Source organism: Polypterus senegalus, chromosome 11 (assembly GCF_016835505.1).
Source record: "Polypterus senegalus isolate Bchr_013 chromosome 11, ASM1683550v1, whole genome shotgun sequence".
Classification (NCBI taxonomy): domain Eukaryota; kingdom Metazoa; phylum Chordata; class Cladistia; order Polypteriformes; family Polypteridae; genus Polypterus; species Polypterus senegalus.
Window position 1 is genome coordinate 23971061 of NC_053164.1, and position 22951 is coordinate 23994011.

At 41.4% G+C, this 22951-nt stretch overlaps 1 protein-coding gene across 1 annotated transcript in view; it reads right to left on the bottom strand.

Annotated features, from left to right (window-relative positions):
* The window catches only part of LOC120538740 (latent-transforming growth factor beta-binding protein 1-like), a 616227-nt gene that overhangs the window by 470737 nt on the left and 122539 nt on the right, over positions 1–22951 (bottom strand). Inside the window, exon 2 of the mRNA XM_039768171.1 lies at positions 6854–6924. Coding sequence (XP_039624105.1) covers positions 6854–6924 — 71 coding nt within the window. The remainder of the gene's footprint in view (positions 1–6853; positions 6925–22951) is intronic.

Here is a 22951-nt window from a genome sequence, read left to right on the forward strand (position 1 = left end):
GTGCAGCAGTGGCACAAATTAAGTGGGACAGTCTGGAAGCTTTCTCATGCAAACGTATGGTATCTCGTTGTGTGAACGTACAACATGCATGTCCCACAAAGCTGAGTTTGTCTGCTTGAGTTGAATGAGAAGTGAGAAGCATGCAAAAGACAAAACAATTTAAAAGTGCATGCATGTGCCATCCCACCAAGTGCAAGTCACACTTGTAAATGTTTCTACATCTTTTGTAGAATTCACACCATCACCTGTAGCTATAGTTAAGTGTGAGCAGAGCAGACTGCTTCATTCATACACACACACATCTTTCATAGTGAGAACTGAGGTCCGTGCAAGCACAGAAAAAATGTAAAAGTGCACGCTTGCGCCATCTAGTGGCTGTGGTTGAGCATGAGCAAAGCAGACAGCTCCATACAAACACACACAGGTCTTGTGTTTATATATGTAATTGGATCAAAAAATAAAAAGTTAGATGCCTTATATAGTTAAGTTTGATAGTCGGCCACTAGATGGGGCTTTACATCCAATAATGATAGCATCGCTATTGATTTACTTTTTTAAATATTTGGAGCTGCCACCTACCAAAACGGTGTCAGCATTACTCTCCGTGAGGCATGACCATCTCACTCTTAGCCACTCTAGACCTGAAGAGACATTTTTGTTGGATTTCAACATACAAATTAATTCACAGGATTTTGCCAACTGTTTCATATATACCTAAAATCATTCCACCGGCCTTTTTGCATCTTTTGCTTCAATCACACTGCCTCTGACCTTATATGTCAATTGACAACATCTCTTTCCGTCATTAGGGTATTCTACTATTTAAGTTGTTCTAAAGAATCCCAATGTACACAAGCTACTATAATCAAGCTGGATAAAAGACAAATTTAGGGAGAAAGTCTTCCACCTCATTGTGCTTCTGCTAAGTATGGCTTTGGATGTCCACTTTTTTCTTCAAATGTCCCTTTGATAAGAACACCTACCGTGGAATCAGACCCCGTCACTTTCTACACACTCTGTTGTGCTTCGAATTTCATTTAAAAAGAGAAATTGCCATTTTTTTTTATTTATTTTTATTAATTTTATTACACTCCATACAAAGCAATCAAGTTTTTACAAAAAGAAAAATAGAGTTAAGAACAGATCGATCCCCACCCTTGAGAGAGAGAGCAAGCCAAACGGCATAAAAATTTTACAGCTTTTAAACATACCTAAATTAATAAATTCTCTATGCTTCATGAACTTATTTTAAAATATTACTGATTAGATCCTGCCATGTTTTGAAAAACGTCTGTATGGATCCTCTAACTGAGTATTTGATTTTTTCCAGTTTCAAATAATATAACACATCAGTTTCCCACTGACTTAAAAGAGGAGAGTTTGGGTTCTTCCAGTTTATCAGAATAAGTCTGCGTGCCAAGAGTGTAGTGAATGCAATCACAATTTGTTTGTCCACTTTAAGCCCTCTGGAAGAACCCCAAACACAGCTGTTAATGGGTTAGGAGGGATTGTGAGTCCAAGGCTGTCTGAGAGGTAATTAAAAATTTTTGTCCAGAATAATGTTAATTTGGTGCAGGCCCAGAACATGTGACCCAGTGAGGCTGGAACTAATTTGCAGCGTTCACAGGTTGGATCATGTCCTGGATACATTTTGGAGAGTTTTAGTCGAGACAGATGTGCTCGATATATAATTTTGAGTTGTATAATTGTATGCTTTGCGCATATGGAGCTTGAGTGAATTCTCTGCATTGCTACTTTCCACTCCTCTTCTGATATATTAATTGAGAGATCTTTTTCCCAGTGTCCTCTTGGATCTTTGAAAGGGAGGGATTGTAAAATGATTTTATATATTGTAGAGATGGAGTCTAAGTCCTTGAGATTGAGCAATATTTTTTCCAGCATGGATGAGGGTGCAAGATGAGGAAAATCTGGAAGGTTCTGTTTAACAAAGTTCCTGATTTGAAGATAGTGAAAGAAATGTGTAGCTGGAATGTTAAATTTGGAATGTAATTGTTCATAGGAAGCAAAGACGTTGTCTATATAAAGATCTCTAAGCAAGTTAATTCCAAATTTTTTCCAGATATTAAAAACTGCATATGTTTGTGAAGGTTGAAAGAGATGGTTGCCATTTTTGACCATCAATCTTCACTCAAGAACACAAAACGATAAAGTGGAAACACGTTTTGAGAAATGTTTGGGTAACACTTTAGTTTAGGTACTGCAAAAATGCATCTATTAGTTTACTATTATGTAAAAAGACCTTAATAAACAGATCTTTGGGTCTTCCTAACATTTACAAAGCATCAATGAAGTGTTCAGTCGTCTCTGCACTGTGACCCACTAGCAGAACGTCACTTTGAATGCTCCGAGGTGGCTTAACTGAGACACATTTCTCTTGATATTACATATTTAGTGTAAGACTTGTGGATCCTTTGATCGTCATGTCATACTACACAGTGTAATGGATGGCCGGCCATTTATCCCGGCCAATACCCCCAAGCCGCCAGGTGGAGCCCTCCTTGCAGCGTGGAGGTCCCCAGAAGACCAGCAGGGCATCATGGACATTGGAGTTTTATGCAAAGCCCTGCTGGGGGCCACAGGAGGGAGCTGCAGGGAGGACCGAGGGCTTTTTCGTGCCCTGTGACCCGGAGGTTCGTCACAGGAAGAGCGACGGACTTCCGGGTTGAAGAAAGTAACTATTTACCCTGACCCGGAAGGGAAAAGGACTTGTGGACTATTGGGCAGAAACACTTCGGGTCAGGAGGTATAAAAGGACTATGGGAACTCCCAGACAAGGAGCTGAGCTGGGTGGTAGGAGGGCAACGCGTCTGGGAGTGGAGGATTGGTTTATTTGTTTATTATTGTGAGTTTTATGAGTATTGTGGAGGAGAGTGTGCTTTGTGCACTGTGGCAAGAAAATAAAGTCAACTTGAGGACTTTTACCTGGTGTCTGGAGTCGTGGACAGGGGTTCAAGGGAGCGAGAGCGCCCCCTATCGTTCACAACAGACATGAAGAACCGGCCTACTGATTACTTATAAATGTTATAAAGTCCAAAAGTAGCCTTTGTTAACGTCTTGTTACATGCAGTACCTAAAGTGTGTGCAATTTCTTATAATTAACAACTTAAATCTCTCAGTCATAGAAGTGTTCAGACCCTCTGCCGTGGCACTCCACATTGTGCTCAGGTTCATTCTGTTTCCTTTAATTCTCCTTGAGGTGTGTCTAGAACGTGAATGGAGTCAAAACCTGAGTCCACGAAAACCTGAGGTTAACATTTTTCTCGGTCACCACTACAAACTACATGTGGTATTAAATGTTAAAGAAAAAAAAAATTTTGGGGTGGCAAAATCCTTTAATAGTGGGAATTACTGCAGTGCATGAAACAGCCGGGTATCCATGCAATGGATATACGCCAAATTTATGGAGAAAGTCTTCCACCTCATTGTGCTTCTACCAAGTATGGCTTTGGTTGTCCACTTTTTTCTTCAAAATGTCCCTTTGATAAGAACACCTACTGTGGATTCAGAAAGTATTCAGACCACGTGACATTCTACACACTCTGTTATGCGGTGAATTTAATTTGAATCGAGAAACTGGCATTTTTGACCATCAATCTTCACTTAAGAACCCATAACGATAAAGTGGAGACATGTTTTAAGAAACGTTTGGGTAACAATTTAGTTTAGGTACTGCAAAAATGCATCTATTAGTTTACTATTGTGTAACAAGACCTTAATAAACAGATCGTTGGGTCTTCCTAACATTTACAAAGCATCAATGAAGTGTTTATTCGTCTCTGCAATGTGACCTACTAGCAATACGTCACTTTGAGTGCTCTGAGGTGGCTTTCTCTTGATATTACATATTTAATGTAAGACCTGTGAATCCAAGTCATTTGACCATCATGTCAGTATGCCGCACTGCACAGACATGAACAACCAGCCTACTGATTACTTATAAATGTTATGAAGTACAAAAGTAGCCTTTGTTAACGTCTTGTTACATGAGTAATACATTTATTTTTTGCAGTACCTAAAGTGTGTGCAATTTCTTATAATTAACAACTGAAATCTCTCAGTCATAGAAGTGTTCAGACCCTCTGCCGTGGCACTTCACATTATGCTCAGGTTCATTCTGTTTCCTTTAATTCTCCTTGAGGTGTGTCTAGAACTTGACTGGAGTCAAAACCCACGAAAACCAGAGGTTAACGTTTTTCTCGGCTACTGCTACAAACTACATGTGGTATGTAACGTTAAAGAAAATAAATAATTGCTGGGTGGCAAATTCCTTTAATGGTGGGAATTACCGCAGTGCATGAAACAGCCGGGTGTCCGTGCGCTGCATTGTTTAAAGTATGTGCAGCTCTGTTACTTGAGCTCTGTAAATCAAGTCACCCAGGGCCTGTGGGGGTCTTAATCAGTCATTTCTTACCACACTGGGTGATACCAACCCTAGTGACAACACTGCATCTCCTGTGTCCCACCAGCCTTCCACCCTCTGACAGCAAACCTGAATTGAATTAAATGAGTTCATGAATGTCATGTTATAATAATGATGATGATAAGGATGCTATTGATTCCTGCCTTGCATCTAATTCTGTCAGGTGTCACACGTGTGCACATGGGAGGCAGCTGAAGGACTTAAAAGAAGGTCATTCTCAGTCAGACCAGGGGGTGGCAGAGTGCATTAATTCTTTCTCTTATCTCCTTTGTAGATCAAATGTGGGAAATTCCACCTGGCTGACACTTCCGGCTCCGCCCCAGATGACCTAATTTCCAGTTCTGGTCTCAAGATCCATCTTCTTCCTGCTGTTCAACTATATATCCACCATGTTTACTGACCTGTGCAGCTCCGTTTTGGACTCTTTTCTGTAAAGACCATTTTTTTATCAACCTTTTTCGAATTTGCAGCCAATTCTCAAGCATAAGTGAAGCTGCCCCAAACCTCTTTGTGTTTCCAGGCTTGATTATTTCCCACACAGTATAAGTTCTGGCCTCCATGACCCTGAGCTGGATTAAACAGATTTACTAATGGATGAACATGGTGATGAAGAGGCCTGAAGTGAAATATGATGACACTAATAAAGTATACAAAGCTGGAGAATCTCAACTAGTGAGCAAATATAAGACAGGCTGGAGATGTGCGGTCAGATTTGGAAATTTATTTGAACAAAATGGCTTTGTAGAAGACATTAGTGGGCTGAGAGCTCAGTGATGATAATTTTCCTATTACCAGAAATTCAATTTCTTAGTAACTAGAAATCAAATACCCCTTGTTAGCCTAGTCACCTCTGGCATAGTCTCTAGCGCAACCGTTCCTTTGCCCTCCACCCAAATGTTGGTTTATGTTCACACCCCCTACAAAAGTAATGCCATATTTGAAGATGAAGCAGTCCAAATTTCTAGGACTTGACTGGAGTCCATCTGTGAAAAACTGAACTGATTGGAAATCATTTACAAAAACTCACACCTGTGTGTATAAAGTCCCACAATTCACTCTGCCAGGCCATGAAGTCCATGGAACTCTCTGCAGACCTCCACAACCACAGTGTGGTGAAGCAGAGATCAAAGTAAGGAGATAAAGCCATTTCTAAAGCTCGGAGACTTCCCAGGAGCAAAGTGACTTTAGTAATTGTGAAACTGGAAGAGGTTTGGAACCGCCAAGACATCTTTTGGTTAAACTGACAGCACGCTAGGCAAGAGGGGTGCTGATTGAGGAGGTCATCCAGAACCCAGTGGTCACTCTAAGAGAGCTTAGGGAGTGCTCTTCTGAGATCACAGCCACACTCCAGAAATCAGACACATATGACAGCCAGCTTGTGGTTTGCCAAACAGCATGTAAAGGACTCAAGACAACCTGAGGAAAAGGATTCTTCATTCTAATGAGACAAAGTTTAAACTCTTTGGGCAGAACTCCAAGCATTACGTCTGGTGAAGATAAGGCATTCTTCATCACTTGTATAATGCCATCTCTTTGGTGAAGCATGGGGGTGGTGGTAGCATCATCTCAGCACCAGAGACAGAGAGACTGGTCAGAAATGAACAAAGGATGAATGCAGCCAAATACAGTGGGGTCTTGGAAGAAAACCTGTTCCAGAGGTGACCTCATTCTCGGGTGATGGTTCACCTTTCACCATGACAATGAGGCAAGCAGACAGGACAATGCTGGAGTGGTTTTGGGTCAAGTCTGTGACTGTCTTAAGTTGACAAAGACATAAAACCCATAGAACGTCTGCTCTAGCCAATGGTAGCTTGCTGACACTTCCCTTCTAAACCAGCAAAGCTTGACTTGAGAGGATCTGACAGGAAGAATGGCATAAACAGCCCAAAATCCAGGTGTGTAAAACTTGGAGAGACTTGCACAAGAAGACTCGAAGCTGTGACTGCTGCCAAAGGGGCTTCTATAAAGTAACTGAATTAGGGGTCTGAATACTTAAGGAATGACAGATTTCAGTTTTTGATTTCTTTTATTATTTGAAAACTTTTTTGAAAACATTTTCACTTTGTTATTATGGGTTATTAAGTGTAGATTGATGAGCAAAAGTGGCACATTTATCCATTTCCAATTGAATCTTCAACACATTAAAGTGAGGGCTTCGGAATACTTTCTGAATCCACTGCATTCTGTACAACCATACGTTAACAAAATCATTAAAAACATAATTATCAGAAGTGTAAGAGAGCAAGCAATTAAAAGAAATTTAAAACTACAATGATTGCACATCACTAGATCTTGTGAGGACTCCTGTTGCCCAACTGTATCCCAAGATAAAAAGGTCTCAGGTTCCCATCAGGCACTGGTTTTACTCAAGAATCAAAGCCAATAATGTAAAGGTAAGAGAAGCCCACTCACGTTTTGTGCACTTTTTCGTTTTGGGAGCCACACTCCATCCTGAGCAACATCTACCACTGCAAACATTAGGGCTGAAAGAAAACAGAAATGGAAATGTTTAAGACACTGTAGTAGAGCTTCACATTGTCACAGAGATGTTCCTTTTTTTATGAGGGTATGCTGAATCCATCCCTACATCTTACGTTAGAACAATCTGGATGAGAACAGGCCATTCAGCCCAACAAACCTCGCCAGTCCTATCCACATACTGTAATTCTTCTAAAATAACATCATATCGAGTTTTGAAAGCCCCTAAAGTCCTATCGTCCACCACACTACTTGGTAGCTTATTCCAAGTGTCTATGGTTCACTGAGAAAAGAAAAACCTCCTAATGTTTGAGTGAAATTTGCCCTTAACAAGTTTCCAACTGTGCCCCTGTGTTCTAAATGAACTCATTTTAAAGTCATAGTCTCGCTCCACTGGATCTAACTCAAATCTAAGAACAACATTCTCACATAGGAGTTATTCAAGTCCAGGTGGGTGAGGGCTGGATGGAGAGCAGCAAAATGTAGCATCCTCTATGGACCAGTTTGACCTGTATGCAAACTGAAACGGGTCATGGGAGGGGGAAAGAATGGACTTAATGCTATGAATAACCAGCCGCTCAAAACATTTCATGATGGTGGAAGTCAGTGCTATGGGCCAATAGTCATTATAGATAGATGGGAAGAGGTTCTTAGGGACAGGAGTTATGGGTGTGACTTGTAGGAACAATAGTTTGGTCCAGGGAGATGTTAAAGATGTCAGCAAGGACATCCTTGAGCTCCTCAGCACAATCCTTCAAACCACGACCAAGTATGCTGTCTGGTCCGGCTGCCTTCAGTGGATTGATCCTAGAAAGGGTTGTCTTCATGCTGGCAGGAGCCAGACATATGACCTGCTCACCCAGGGGGGGAATGGTTTTCTGTGCCAGTGTTCTCTTTTTTTTTTGTCTCGAATCATCCAAAGAAGTCATTTTGGCAGTTGAGCAATGTGATGTCACCTTCACAAGTCTGTGGTGGAGGGTTGCAGTTAGTGAAGGTTTGGATGCCACATCAGAGAGACTGTGCATCTCTGATGTTGCTAAAGTGTCCAGATATTTTCTTGCTGCACTGCTTTTTTGCTTCCATAATGCCACGGGACAGGTTGCTAGTCCTGCAGTGTCATTGGCCCTAAAGGCTGCATCACGGACCCTCAAAAGCCTGTGGACCTCTCCTGTCAGCCATGGCTTCTGGTTAGCATGAACAGCGATATTTTTGTAATGGGTGACATCATCAGTATATTTTGCAATGTATGCTGTAAGCACCTCAGTGTACTCCTCAATGTCTGTGTGGTCATTGTAAGTGGCTGCTTGTTTGAAAATAAATGTCCGAGTCTGTAGTGCTAAAGCAGTCCCTCGGAGCACTGGAGTTGCCCTCTGGCCACACACGTATCTGCTTTTGTGTTGGTCTGATGGTCCTGACTCTGGTTCAGTATGCAGGTCTCAACATGTGATCAAAGGGACCTAAGTGTTTGTTGGCCTTGTAGGCTCCCTTGCAGGTTGTGTACACCAAATCCAGTGAGTTGTCTCCTCTTGTAGGAAAGTCCACATGTTGGTGTAATTTCGGCACTAAATCTCCGTGGTTGAAGTCTCTGGCTGTGATGAGGAATCCATCCGGGTGCGCTGTTTGTTGTTCACTAATAGCCTGAGAGTTCATTAAGCGCCTTGCTCCTATCACTGGTGTTAGCGGTTGGAGGGATGTATACAGCGACAAGCAGAATCGATGCATACTCCCTCGGTAAGTAGAAGAGTCGGCATTTAATAATAATAAACTCCGCCAGAAAACAGTGTCTATGCACAACGATAGTATTTCTACACCAAGCGTTGCTAATGTAAACACACACTTCCCTGCCGCGAGTCTTACCTGCTTCCATAAAGACTCGGTCGGCCGTGATAGCATGTTAGTCCAGCTAGCTGGATAGCAGAGTCCGGGATGTTGTCATTAAGCCAAGATTCCATAAAAATAAAAACACAGCAGTTCCTCACGTCATGCCACACAGACCTAGTAGCTGAATGTGATCTATTTTATTATCTAGCGAACGTACATTGGCCAGAACGAGAGATGGTATCGCAGGTCTGTATGGTCTAGCGGGCTAGCCTAGGCCGGAAGCCTCCACGCTTGTCTCACTTCCATTTTCTCTCTCACCGCTTCCGGCTCTTCCTCACTGGGTAAGATACAGTAGGCGAGTCTGGTGATGTAATAGTCCGGCGGAGAAGTCCCAGGCCCTGAAGTGTCTCTGTAACTCTCTGGTCCAAGATATGAGGTTTGGCTTTGTATCTTAAAAGGCAGTGGCGACGATATCTTGTAATCAGTGTTGTCAGTTGACTATGCTTGAACTCACTCAAACACTCGCACAAACATAACGAACACAAACATTCACTAAGACGCAAATTCAGTGAGAGAGGGGCCGCTGTGTCCAATCGCACCGCCAACATGTCAGAGCAAGCCATTCCAATACCAATTCCAATACCATTATCAATTTAATAATGCTTACATTTCTTTATTTGGCTGACGCCTTTATTCAAAGCAAACTACAACATTTCAGATACACCTGGTTCCATTTCTTTTCTTTTTCCAGCATAGGCGGGTGAAGTGACCTGCTCAGGGTCACACTGTGTCAGTGGCGGGATTTGAACCCACAACCTCAGTCCAGAACCTTAAGCACTGCCCCACACTGCCTGCTGAGCAATATGCGGGCACTTGGGTTTGGCTCCGATTTGGGTGCGTTCCATTTTTTTTTTACATTTTCTTGCAGTCAGATTGAGCGAGAGTGTCCATCAGGTGATTGACCAACCGCCATATCATTTACAGCTCAATCCTGTCATATGATGTCAGTTTGTTGCACTAGGATAATCTAAAAAAAGATATAGGCTGGTGTGAGAAATACATCCATTGAGCCTGGAGTGTGTTTATCTGATGAAGTGGGCCTGTAATAAAGAAATCTGTTGAAAGAAAGGAGCAATCATACATGTGCTTAAAAGGGCACAGGTGAAGTTCTTGGTCTTAATCCAATGAGTCATACTTATGGATTCACCAGGGCTTAATCCCTTACTTCCCTCTTGAAGTTGTTAAATCCCAATCTCATCGAAGCAATAGTCCCTCATGAAGTCCTGATGATGTTGAAGCAATTGGGGATCTTGGTGAAGTCAATACACATCAAAGCAAAATTTTCCCCTTGAACTTCTAATTGCATCAAAGCAATTGGCACCCATGAGATCCCCAAAGGTGACAAAGCAATGGGGGGTTAAGGGGTCCCCTTGAAGTCCCAATTGCGTTGAAGTGCACATCAAGTGTCGAGGAAAGTGGGGAGGGTGGCGGTGGATGTGAAAGGAAAGCTGATGTGTACTTCCGGCATCAATAATCCTGAAATGTCTGTATTGTATGGTTTTATAATTTGGGTTTTCGGGATTATTCCTGCATTGGTATACCGCGCAATACTACTTTAGGTAACCCCACCCCTTCTGACAACCACCTTGAGGAACATGTCTGTTTCAGGTTCGGACGACAGTATGAGTTTGGTGTTTGAATTTTGAATATTGTTTTTTGTTAGAAAGTTGTTTATTATGCATGCATTATGTTCCCAGTTGTATTAATGCATTTGGTTATGTGCCCTGTCACATTTATGTGGAGTGTCAGGGACTGGCAAACTATGACATTTTTGCTGTAGGACCATCCTCTGCCTGTTTTTCTCAAGTAGTGTGTCAGGAGCTTTAGATCAGTATTGGGTGTTGCTGGAGAACCTTCTTTTGAGCACTTTTATGCATTTCCTAGTATTTTGATTCTTTACTTAGATTTTGTGATTTCTAAGTTTGGTATTCATACTAGCATTGTTTGATCTGGGTTGCCTACGTAGGAACATCCTTGTTGCTCTATTCGATATTTGTAAATATAATGTAATACATCTTCAGTTTTTGTAAAGAGCCAGGGTTTCACAGTTTTTCTTTCTCTTAGCATGTTGGAAAATGCCATTTCGAGCACTACGCGTCCATATGAATTATGAGGAAAGAATAAAAGAGCTGAACCTTTTCAGTTTAAGCAAAAGAAGATTAAGAGGAGACCTAATTGAAATGTTTAAAATTATGAAGAGAATTAGTCCAGTGGTACAGGACTGTGACTTTAAAATGAGTTCATCGAGAACACAGGGACATTTGGAAACTTGTTAAAGGTAATTTTCGCACAAACATTAGGAAGTTTTTCTTTACACAGAGAATCAAAGACACTTGGAATAAGAGACCAAGGAGTGTGATAGACAGACATTAATGGACATTCAAAAATAGACTTGATGGTTTTTTTAGAACAATTAAGAGGATAGGACTGGCAAGCTTTATGAGGATGAATTGCCTTTCAATCTAGATTATTCCAAAACCTAGGTCTAGATTTGGGAAGCAAGGCCTCATGTTTTGGTAATTTGTGGCAGAAATTACAACAGGAGGTTGAATGTCTTTCTGAAATATTAAAAAATAAAGAAAGAACAATTCTACATGGAAATTATTTTTAAAACAAGTTAAGTATCTTCTGAAGATTCACAAAACCTGTCGAGCGACTCCCCTTGCCCCTCTTTGCTTTTGAACTAAAGTCTCAAACATAGTGAATGACTAGCAAAATACCCGTGCTTCGCAGCAGCGAAGTACTGCATTAAAATTTTTATTAAGAAGAAAATTTAACCTTTTTAAACTGAGGGAAAATATGCCAATAATTATTTGTTAAGGATCTCTTTGTATACCACGTTGTCAGTTCGGCCCTCTGGTTGTAATATGACCAAGCTGTGCGCTGAGCTTACTCTTGAGCATGCAACGTACAGTTGGCCATGTGAACAGTAATCTTGTTTCAAATCTCACAGCTTGGATTGCTGCTGTCATAATCGGTTTGAGTTTAATGGTTTGTTTCAATTATGACAGTATTTGCAGGATTTGTTGTGTTGAAGAGCCATTCGGCATCTGTCAAGCATTGTAAGCACAGAACCGGTTTCAGCGATAAAATCACATCCAGCTTTTGAGAGTTTAAACAGTCATAAACATCAAAGTGTCCACTACTGAAATCGTCACCTGTCAATCTAAGATGTTTAAGAGGCATTGGCAGTTGTCGAAAGGTGTAAAATATTTGGCCATTTTGGTACAACTGAAAGCGACAACCGAACAATTCAGCGGCAGCCATCAACTCACATGCAGAACCATAGGTGAAGGGCTTAAGCATTTCATTCTTATAGTGCTCCTGTGTAGTATAATTATCTCCTGTACCGTCATCAGTCCACACCTTGAACCTGTCCCATTCATTCAATACATAAGACACAATGTTCCTCCGGATATCAAGAGTGAGCCTGATATGGCCGTGCAATATGTAACAAAGAGAATGGAAAAGGTAGGTGGTATCTCCGGGCATGGAAACCGCTCGGTAAGTGACGGTTCTTTGATCGATAGTGATCATCTCGATAGACATGGTATTGGGGGTTGGAATGATAAAGGAAATGGGTACCTGAACAATGTAAAGTAAGTGTAAAATACCTATATAATAACTATAATTGTAATAAACAAACAATAAAACAGTGGAGAAGCCGTGGATTAAATAAAAAGGCTGTAGTTATCAGAAGGGAGATGTGAATCCCGTGGCGAAGCAAGGAAGGCAATGTAGAGACTGGAGCGACGGACGGCCTTATATAGGCAGGTAGCCAACAACGTGGGAGGCGTTGGGATGGGGGACCCAACGCCGCCTCACATGTTGAACGAGCTGCAGCCTATGGACGTATATATGTACGTAAGTAGGATTCAGTTAGCGTTGGGAACCTGTGTACCAAATTTCTTGAAGATGGGTCCATAAGTAACAAAGACTGTTGAAAAGTTCAATATGGCGGCCGGCAGTGGCATCATATCACCGAAATAAGTACTTATATTGGGTTTGGTTACTGCAGGGAAGCCACCTACCAAATTTCGAGAAGATGGGGCCATAAATAAGAAAGTTCAACAAGGCGGACATTGTTGACCGTTATGACCATTACGCATAGAATTTCGAAATGAAACCTGCTTAATTGTTGTAAGTAAGCTGTAAGGAATGGGCCTGCCAAATTTCAGCCTTCCACCTACACGGGAAGTTGGAGAATTAGTGATGGGTCAGTCAGTCAGTGAGTCAGTCAGTCAGTCAGTGAGGGCTTTGCCTTTTATTATTATAGATAATAATAATAAAATAAAAAAAAAAAACAACAATATCTCAAAAATCAAAAATGGACTTTCACAAGTCAGCCCAGCAGTGGCTCACTTCAATCCATCTACTACCTATTGGCTTTGACCTACACAGGCCCAAAAAGGGTCCTGTCTATAAAAGTATGAAATGCAAACAAAATCCCAAATTCATAAGAAGATGGAGATAATTATAAAACTCTCACTTCAAGAAACAACTCAAAGTATTGTTATCAAGAAATTATAACAAAAATGTTCAAAAAGGCTAAAAGGAGTTGCCTGAAAAGTAATCCAAAGTGACCAATATACAATCTGATATCAAAAATACAAAGACAGAGCAGAGAATGACAGGAAAAAAAACAGAAAATCCACACAAAAAACAATAGTTACAATCAGCTCCTTCACACTTCGATGATACGCTCTCACTAGTTCAGTAAATAGTAGTTGTGAAATCAGGGTGGCCCCGCCTCCAGAGGCTCCACCCACAAAGTAAACGAAATGCCAGCACACTTAAGGTAACAGAACGCAATTACTAAATCACAGACAAACAAAACCTTGAGAAATAATAATTTAAAAATTCAGACGTGAGTGTCAGTAGGCTTTGCTCCCTAGTAACCAAGTTAGCCAAACTATTCTGTAACATTTCGGTAATTATTTACTACTCTGATAATGAGCTTTCTGATCATAAAATGGGTCATTACGATAGCAATTGATGAGAAAAATTTGCAAAATTATGGTATTTGATGGTTCCTCTAGAGTGTCACATTTTCTTGTACGATTTGGCTTAAAAACTAATCAGCACATTGTTATCTCATAACACATTTAAATTTCAAGTTTGGTATTTGTCCATCAAGCTGTTTTACCTCTAGACTATCCTCAAGAAAGTGTGACACACACACACACACATCATTGAAATATCAATGTTTTCGGTATCAGGGGTCCCTAAAACATCGAGATCCTTCGAAAACCAGAGATCGAAATTGTAGACAAATCGAAAGCTTTCGCTCCTCGACCATAGACTATGGTGGGGGTGGGGGAATGGGGTACAAAGCAAAACTAACAAAAGCAACAGAAAACCAGAAGTTAAAAACAAGCCACGGGGAAAAAAAGCCCCAGCATTAATGCAATGTCCTGCTGGTCCACCAGCTAAAGAAACAACTATGTGGCACCACTGCTAAATGCTTTGTTTATTTGCTGTTTACAGCGACTCCTTCTATTTGGGTGCCACACAACATCGTCAAATGCAGCAATGAAGTGGTGTCAAAATTGAAAGGTCTCACACGGAAATTTGTTGAATATATTGGTTGAACATGAGGGCACTTGGAAAGAAACAGTATTTATAATTTATTTTGGAGCTTAAAGTTCAAACACATACATATGAAGTGTAAAATCGATATAGTACTGAAGATATTAACACCAGTGACAAAAGATCTCAATGTAGATGTATATGCAATGGATTCAGAAAGCATTCAGACTCCTATACTTTCTGCACACTTTATTGTGTACATTTAATTATAAATTTGATAAAATTGCTCTTTTTGCCCATCAAGCTACACTCAAGTGAAAACGTGTTTTCAGAATGGTTTGTAAATGTATTAATAATCAAAAGCATTCAAGTGTTCAGACCCTTTTCTGTGGTATCACAGACTGTGTGTCCTGTTTGCTTTAATTCTCCTTAAGATGTATGTAGCAATTGACTGGAGTCCACCTGTGGCAAATTGAACTGATTGGATATCATTCAGAAAGACACCTGTGTACCTGTGTGTACATATAAGGGCCTACAATTCACACTGCACGTCAGGACCAAAACCAAGCCATCAAGTCCAAGGAACTCTCTGTAGAGCTCAGGCGATCCGATAGTGGTGAGGTACTGATCAGGGCAAGGGGATATAAACATTTGTAAAGAAGAAGTTTGAAACCATCAGGACTTTTCCTAGAGTTTGCTTTCCGGCCAAGCTGAGTCACTGGCCAAGAAGAGTCTTGGTCAGAGAGGTGACTAACAACCCAGTAGTCACTCTGCAGAGATGGGAACCTGTTGGAAGGAAGAGTATGACAGTATCAGGTAGTTGTTAATGGTGGAATGGCTAGATGGAAGATATTCCTGAGTAAAAGGCATACAACAGCCCTCTTGGAATTTATAAAATGGCACTTAAAGAACATTGAGAAGAAAAAGATTTGCTGGTATGATGAAAAAAAATGAAGTCTTTGAGCAGAATGTCAAGCAGTATATCTGGTAAAGAACAGGCACTGCTCATCATTTTCCTAATACCTTCCTTATGGTGAGGCAGCAATCATGATATAAGAATGAAGGGACAGGGAGGCCAATCAGAACTGAGGCAAGTATGAATGTAGCTAAGTATCCCTGAAGAAAACTTGCTCCAGAGTTCACACCACCTCAGACTGGGACAATGGTTCAGTTTTCAGCATACAGCCAAGATAACATCAAGTGACTTTAGGACAAGTTTCTGACTCTCTGTGACAGCCCGTGTAGTGGGGAAGATGGCAGCAGACCTTCACTGGGTGTCTTGCAGTTCGTGACCAATCTGGAGCAGAAATGGAGAAATGCTAGACAGTAAAGTGCAGATTCAAAAAGATTATAAAGCAACAACAAAAGTGGCCTTTTATTTACAGGTGCATATAAAACAGTATCAGTCAGGCTTTGTTTACACAGTCCTCACTGCAACTGACACACAAAACACAAAGAAGCAATGTACCAAAAGAAAAAAAAAATAGACGCCCTACTTACAAACAATTTCTCGGAGACACTTTAATGTCTCACGAGACAAGGCAGTGAGACAAAAGGACAGCTGCTGTACAGGCTTTTAAATGATCGTCGTGCAGCACGATATGCAAATCACGCAACACGGCAGCAGCAGATTCTGTACAGGCTTTTAAAAGATCAACGCACACCGCAACATGCAGTTCACGCAGCTTGGTAGCAGCAGCTTCTGTACAGGCTTTTAAATGATCATCGTGCAGCGCGACATGCAGATCACGCAGCACAGCAACAGCAGCTGCTGTACAGGCTGATCGAGGCACAGTGCGACATGCAGATCACGCAGCTTGGTAGCAGCAGCAGCTTCTGTACCAGCTTTTAAATGATCATCGTGCACTGTGACAAGCAGATCATACAGCATGGCAGCATCAGTTTCTGTACAGTCCTTTAAATGATTGACACACATTGCGACATGCAGATCGCGCAGCTCAGCAGCAGCAGATTCTGTACAGGCTTTTAAATGATCGACGTACAACGTGACATGTAGATCACGCAGCTCGGCAGCACCAGATTCTGTACAGGCTTTTAAATAATCAACGTGCAGCACGACATGCAGATCACGCGTCTCGGCAGCAGCACCTGCTGTACAGGCTTTTAAATGATCGACACGCAGTGCGACATGCAGATCACGCGTCTCGGCAGCAGCACCTGCTGTAAAGGCTTTCAACTGATCGACACACAGTGCGACATGCAGATGACGTAGCATGGCAACAGCAGTTGCTTTACAGGCTTTTAAATGATCGAGGCACAGTGCGACATGCAGATCACGCAGTTTGGTAGCAGCAGCTTCTGTACCAGCTTTTAAATGATCATCGTGCACTGCGACATGCTGATCATACAGCATGGCAGCATCAGTTTCTGTACAGGCCTTTAAATGATTGACACACATTGCGACATGCAGATTACGTAGCACGGCAACAGCAGTTGCTGTACAGGCTTTTAAATGATCGTCGCACAACGCAATATGTGGATCGCGCAGCTCAGCAGCAGCAGATTCTGTACAGGCTTTTAAATGATAGACGCACAACGTGACAGGTAGATCACGCAGCTCGGCAGCACCAGATTCTGTACAGGGTTTTAAATAATCAACGTGCAGCACGACATGCAGATCACGCGTCTCGGCAGCAGCACCTGCTGTACAGGCTTTTAACTGATCGACACGCAGTGTGACATGCAGATCACACAGCTTGGTAGCAGCAGCTGCTGTACAGGCTTTTAAATGATCGATGAAGAGCGCGACATGCAGATCACGCAGCTTGGTAGCAGCAGCTGCTGTACAGGATTTTAAATGATCGTCGAACACATTCAAACCTACATCCAAGGTAAGTTAGTATCTCTCCTTCTAAAACTACGGGATCCCTTTTATATTACGAGGTAAACTCTACGCTTTACACCTTATTTTTTATTTTTGTTTACTTCAGCTGTGGGTGGCGACAAACTGCTGCCAAGGAACCAAGCTGCACGTGGAGCCACGTAGGCCTCCATGTCTCCAAGCAGCCGGAATAGCCAGCAACATGTAGCATTGCACTGCTGAAGTGGCACTGAAACGCTAGTGAAAGTGTCATTTTGCCCTCTTTTCTACTACACATGAGACGTAACTGCTGTTCTTTTTTTTCATAAAAAAATTTTCTCCTTTTGGTAAAGCCTGAGTAGACACATTACCACTCCGTCCTTGAGTGGCCCAGTTAAAGCCTGGACTTATACGGTTGTGGTAAGAAGCCTTTGACTTCTAAACATTTCTGTATTCTAGTGGCAATGAAGAATAATTAAGTGAAACAGAGAAGTATTTTTCAGGTGTTCCCATCATGAGTGCGCTCAGCGGTGCTAAAGATGGCAAACAGGGAGTTGATGAGGCAGGAGATCCACCGTCTCTTTGAACAGATGGAAGCCGATGATATAAATGACAGTTCCACTCTGTGCTGTGTCAAGTGGTCGATGGAAAGGTCCAGTGTAATAGAAGTAGAAACAGGAGAAGAACTTCCAACTACTACAGTAATATCCTTAGAATGTATTCAAGAGCAAATGTCCTGAAGATAGATAGATAGATAGATAGATAGATAGATAGATAGATAGATAGATAGATAGATAGATAGATAGATAGATAGATAGATACTTTATTAATCCCAAGGGGAAATTCACAGATCTGCAGCATACAATTATGTAGATCATTAACTGGGGTGTCCATACACCAATATTCCCCTAAATAAGGGCTCCTGAAGACGGGGATGTAATAATAATAATTCTTTATGTTTATATAGCACTTTTATCAATACTCAAAGAGACTTACATAGTGAGTAGGGAGTGGCCACTTCAACCATCACTAATGTGCAACATCCACCTGCATGATGTGACGGCAGCCATTTTGGTGCCAGTATGCTCATCACACATTAGCTGTTAGGTAGGGAAGTGAATCAGAATATCTTTATTGTTATTGTAACAAATACAACGAAATTAGGTGCAGTCCCTAAAATGTAAATAAATATAATTACAAAGGAATAGGAAAGGATAAGATACAAAATGAGGTAGAACACAAATATTCGACACAAAACCTTATTGCACAAGATGTCTTCTATTGCACTGTAATCAACAAGTTGCATTGGAAGTTATTAGGTGGCATTAAGTGCCCTAATAGCAACAGGGTAGAAACTGCTATTCAGTCTATTAGTCTTTGTTTTGATGCTCCTATATTTTTTGCTTGATGGCAACAGTTGGAACATGTCATGAGCAGGGTGCGAGGAGTCTTTTAAGTGGTGAGAGAGAGATAGCCAATAGAGACAGGGGATGATTGGGGGGGGGGGAGTGGCAGAATGACTAGGCCATCGTGGACAATGGGATACCCCCTATTCTTTACGAAGGATGCCCAGGCATCTTTAATGACCAGAGATAATCGGGACCTTGGTCTGAAGGATAGCACCATTTTTACAACACACTGTACCCATAACTGCACTGGGGAATTGGGATCCAGAGACCACATGGTAAGCGCCCCCTGCTAGCCTCACCAACACCTTTTCCAGCAGCAATGCAAGCTTTTCCTAGATGGTCTCCCATCCAAGTAGTGGCCTTTCTCAAACATAGTTAGCTTCAGATAGATGACCTCTTCTGAACAGCAGGTGGCATGGCTGAAGACTACTGCACATTGACAAAGCCTACACTTACTATCAGAAAACAGAAACGGAAAAATTTCTAAGTGCCTTTCAGACAGCCTTCGTGTCACAATCCCTCCTAACCCATTTACAGCTGTTTTTGGTGGGCTCACAGATGGGCTTAATGTGGAAAAGGACAAACAAACTGTGAGTGCCTTCACTACACTATTGGCATGCAGACTTATTTTGCTAAACTGGGAGAATCCTAACTCTCCTCTTTTAAATCAGTGGGTAACTGAAGTTTTATACTTTGAACGGGACCCGGGCACAGACAGGCAGACATGTTGTAATTCCACCACCACACGTTTATTATTATTGTCTATATACAGAGTTAATCAGTGCACATGCAACCCCATAAGTCCCCAAAGTCCAGGCCTCTCACACAATTTGCCTTTCTTCGGGCCGCCTCCACTCTCGCTTCTCCTGCTTCGTCCTACTTCCACCCAACTCCAGCCTCGAATGAAGGGAGGCGGCCCCTTTTATCCACACCCGGATGTGCTCCAGGTGCTTCCCGGCAATCTCCCGCCGACACGCCCCAGTGTGGCAGAAGTGCTGGCTGTACTCCCAGAAGCACTCCAGGTGTCCCTGCTCCTCTTCCCCCCAGCACTTCCTGGTGTGGTGGTAGTGCTGAGGTCCAGGGCTCAAAAGGCATGGGGGCGCCCCCTGGGCAGTGACCACAGGCCCCTACAGGGTTGGGCTTCCAAGCCCTCTACCCGTGGCCCCCAAAGCAACTAGGGTGGCGGTTCCCATGTGGTCTGAGGTGGGCGCACGCCCTCTTCCGGTCCTCCAAGGCGTCCCAGCCTGGTCGTCGCCGCTGGAATCCCCGGACAATACTATTTGGAAAAAATCAGATTCTCACTTAGAGGATCTGTGCAGAACTTTTTCAAAACCAGACAGTATCTCATCTAATCTACTATTAGTATCTACTAATAAAAGGCAAAGCCCTCACTCACTCACTCACTCACTCACTCACTAATTCTCCAACTTCCCGTGTAGGTAGAAGGCTGAAATTTGGCAGGCTCATTCCTTACAGCTTACTTACAAAAGTTGGGCAGGTTTCATTTCGAAATTCTACGCCTAATTTTCATAACTGGAAGGTATTTTTCTCCATTAACTGTAATGGAGTTGAGCTGGAATGACGTGGTGGGGGCGGAGTTTTGTGTGACATCATCACGCCTCCACGTAATCACGTGAACTGACTGTCAACGCAGTGCGTAGAAAACCAGGAAGACCTCCAAAAAGCGCTTAAGAAAACATGCATTTTATAATTGAGAAGGCAGCGAAACAATAAGAAGTGAGTGAGTGACATATACTACCATATTCATGAGTGTTGCCAGCTCGGAAAGAAAGCAAGGTGTAAACCTAAACTTTAAATTAAGTTCATAGACAGGCTACCGCTGGCGTTTCACATACCCACAGGTAATGTGGGATACAAGTTTAATGAGAGGACGCAGGATATAAACGAGAGTTTTGATCACTTTGTAACTTAAGTTAAAATTGCTGGTGAAGGGGTGTGCTTATGCAAATTCCGAGAGACTGTGTTTGTGGGGGATTGACAGTTAAAGGCGGGTGGGGAGTCCGTCATCATCTCCCTCCCACCTCATTTTGCTCTGAGCTGAGCTCAGCTAGCGCTGTCTTCGAAGCAACCGTCAGACTGCCACCAAATACTCACAGAAAAATCCACAAGTTAATACACCGCTGTCTCTATAGTTTCTACACACTGAATCCTCCAGGCACTACTTACAAAAGGTCACATTGACAATCGTGTTACGTTATTTTTAAAATCTTTCCTTTTCTTAGCACAAGCACAGCTGAGAAGCTTCATGCATGTGCTCCATAAGCGTTAAAAATAATGCATTTAATCACACTTTGCATTGCTTTGTCAATGCATGATTTCCTGGTACGATTACATTGATCAGCGCACCGATTCATTTTACCCACACCACCTTAGTTTGAGAAGAAGTATGAAAAAATATGAGGTTAACACAGAAAAACAGATCACCAATTCAAGCTTTATGAATAATCTATTCGCCATCAATAATTGTTTTGGTAAAGCCATCCTCCTTCCATTTTATAATTTTTCCGCCACTAGCCATGATTAAATGAACGGTAAAAAAGTAAGAGCAAAGCGAGGGTGACTTATTTAGGCAGGCATATATATGACAGCAACACTCATGACAATGTCAATCATGTTACGTTATTATTAAAATGTTTCCTTTTCTTTTCATTACTTCTTTAACACACTACTTCTCCGCTCGGTAGCGGGTATTTTGCTATATATATATATATATGAATGACCTCCAAAAGGCTGAGACTTTTGATATCATGAGCGTGTCTGCAAACTGGGGTCTCCTGCACAGCAAAAGTCGAGCAGCCAGCGTGCATAGCTGTGCCGGCCTTTGAGGCGCTGACTGCGCTTCTGCGTTAAGTCAAAGTGAGCACTTTTAATTTTTTTCATCCTCCCCCTGAGCTATAGCCCAGACAAGTGCAAACACGGGACCCCTTTGCTACACCACGGAAAAATAATATTAAGGCGATTCACACTTTCTTTTGCACGTATACGATTATCAGGTCCTCACCTCGAATTATGAAGACACGCACACGAGTGCAGGACTGACAGTGCCATCACAGCCAATTAATGGCGGGGCGTCTCACCAGTCTACACAAGACCCACCGTGACTGTCCCCAAAAGGCGATCATAATGTCAGCGAACACATCTCTCTATACTATATAAAAGAAAAAGGCAACTTTCCTTTCTTTACACCCTTTTTCCTTTTATCCCAAACCAAAGCCTTTCTCTCTTAACACTGCAGAGGACACAAAACTAATTTTCTTTAAATGCCAGTAAGGTAAGGCACATTACCAGAGGCACAAATTTGAACGTTCACATAGAAAATGTAATTTCAATGTACCTGTACTTCTTAAAACGTTAATGTTTTACTGTTTAATAACTTATAGACTATAATTTATTATTTTTCCCTTGCACTCAGTGACCAAACCTATACACACACATATAGACACATACAAACATACACACAAGTATATGTATGTGTATATATATATACAGACATCACATACCACACATATATATAATTTGTGTGTGTGTATGTATTTTATGGTGAGATGTTTCTTAGCAAAATTGAGTGTGTATATATGATGTAGATAGGTATGTAGGCCTGCAGTTCTTTAGCGTTGTCCTGGGGTCTTTTGTATATATATAATATATATATATATATATGTTGTGTGTGTGTATATGTAGATATGTATATAGATATGTAGATATGAAGATATGTATGTGTATATATGAACTCAGGTGTATATATATATATATATATGGATTTTTTTCTCCCTAAATAATAAAACCATCATTTAAAAACTATATATATATAATGGTTAAATGTGTTTATATATATGTATATATACTGTATATGTATGTATGTATGTATGTATGTATGTATGTATGCATGTATGTGTGTGTGTGTGTATGACAGCAGCAATCCAAGCTGTGATAAAACAGTAAAAAGGAGGCATGTCAGACGTCGTGGTACATTTTTTGATGCAGCTGCCGAAAACAACTTCATGACGCTGCCGCCAAATACACAAAACAATTACTTTGACAATCATGTTACATTATTTTTAAAATGTTTCCTTTTCTTTTTCATAACTTCTTTAACACATGACATCGCTGCGAAGCGCGGGTATTTTGCTATATATATATATATCACAGCTACACTCATAACAGTGACAAAACAATTACATTGACAATCATGTTACGTTATTTTCAAAATGTTTCCTTTTCTTTCTCTTTTCTTCTTTAACACACTACTTCTCCGCTGCCAAGCGCGGGTATATATATATATATAGATAGATAGATAGAGATATATATATACAGTATAGATAGATATGAGAACAACATATATATTTATATATATAGATACATAGATATATA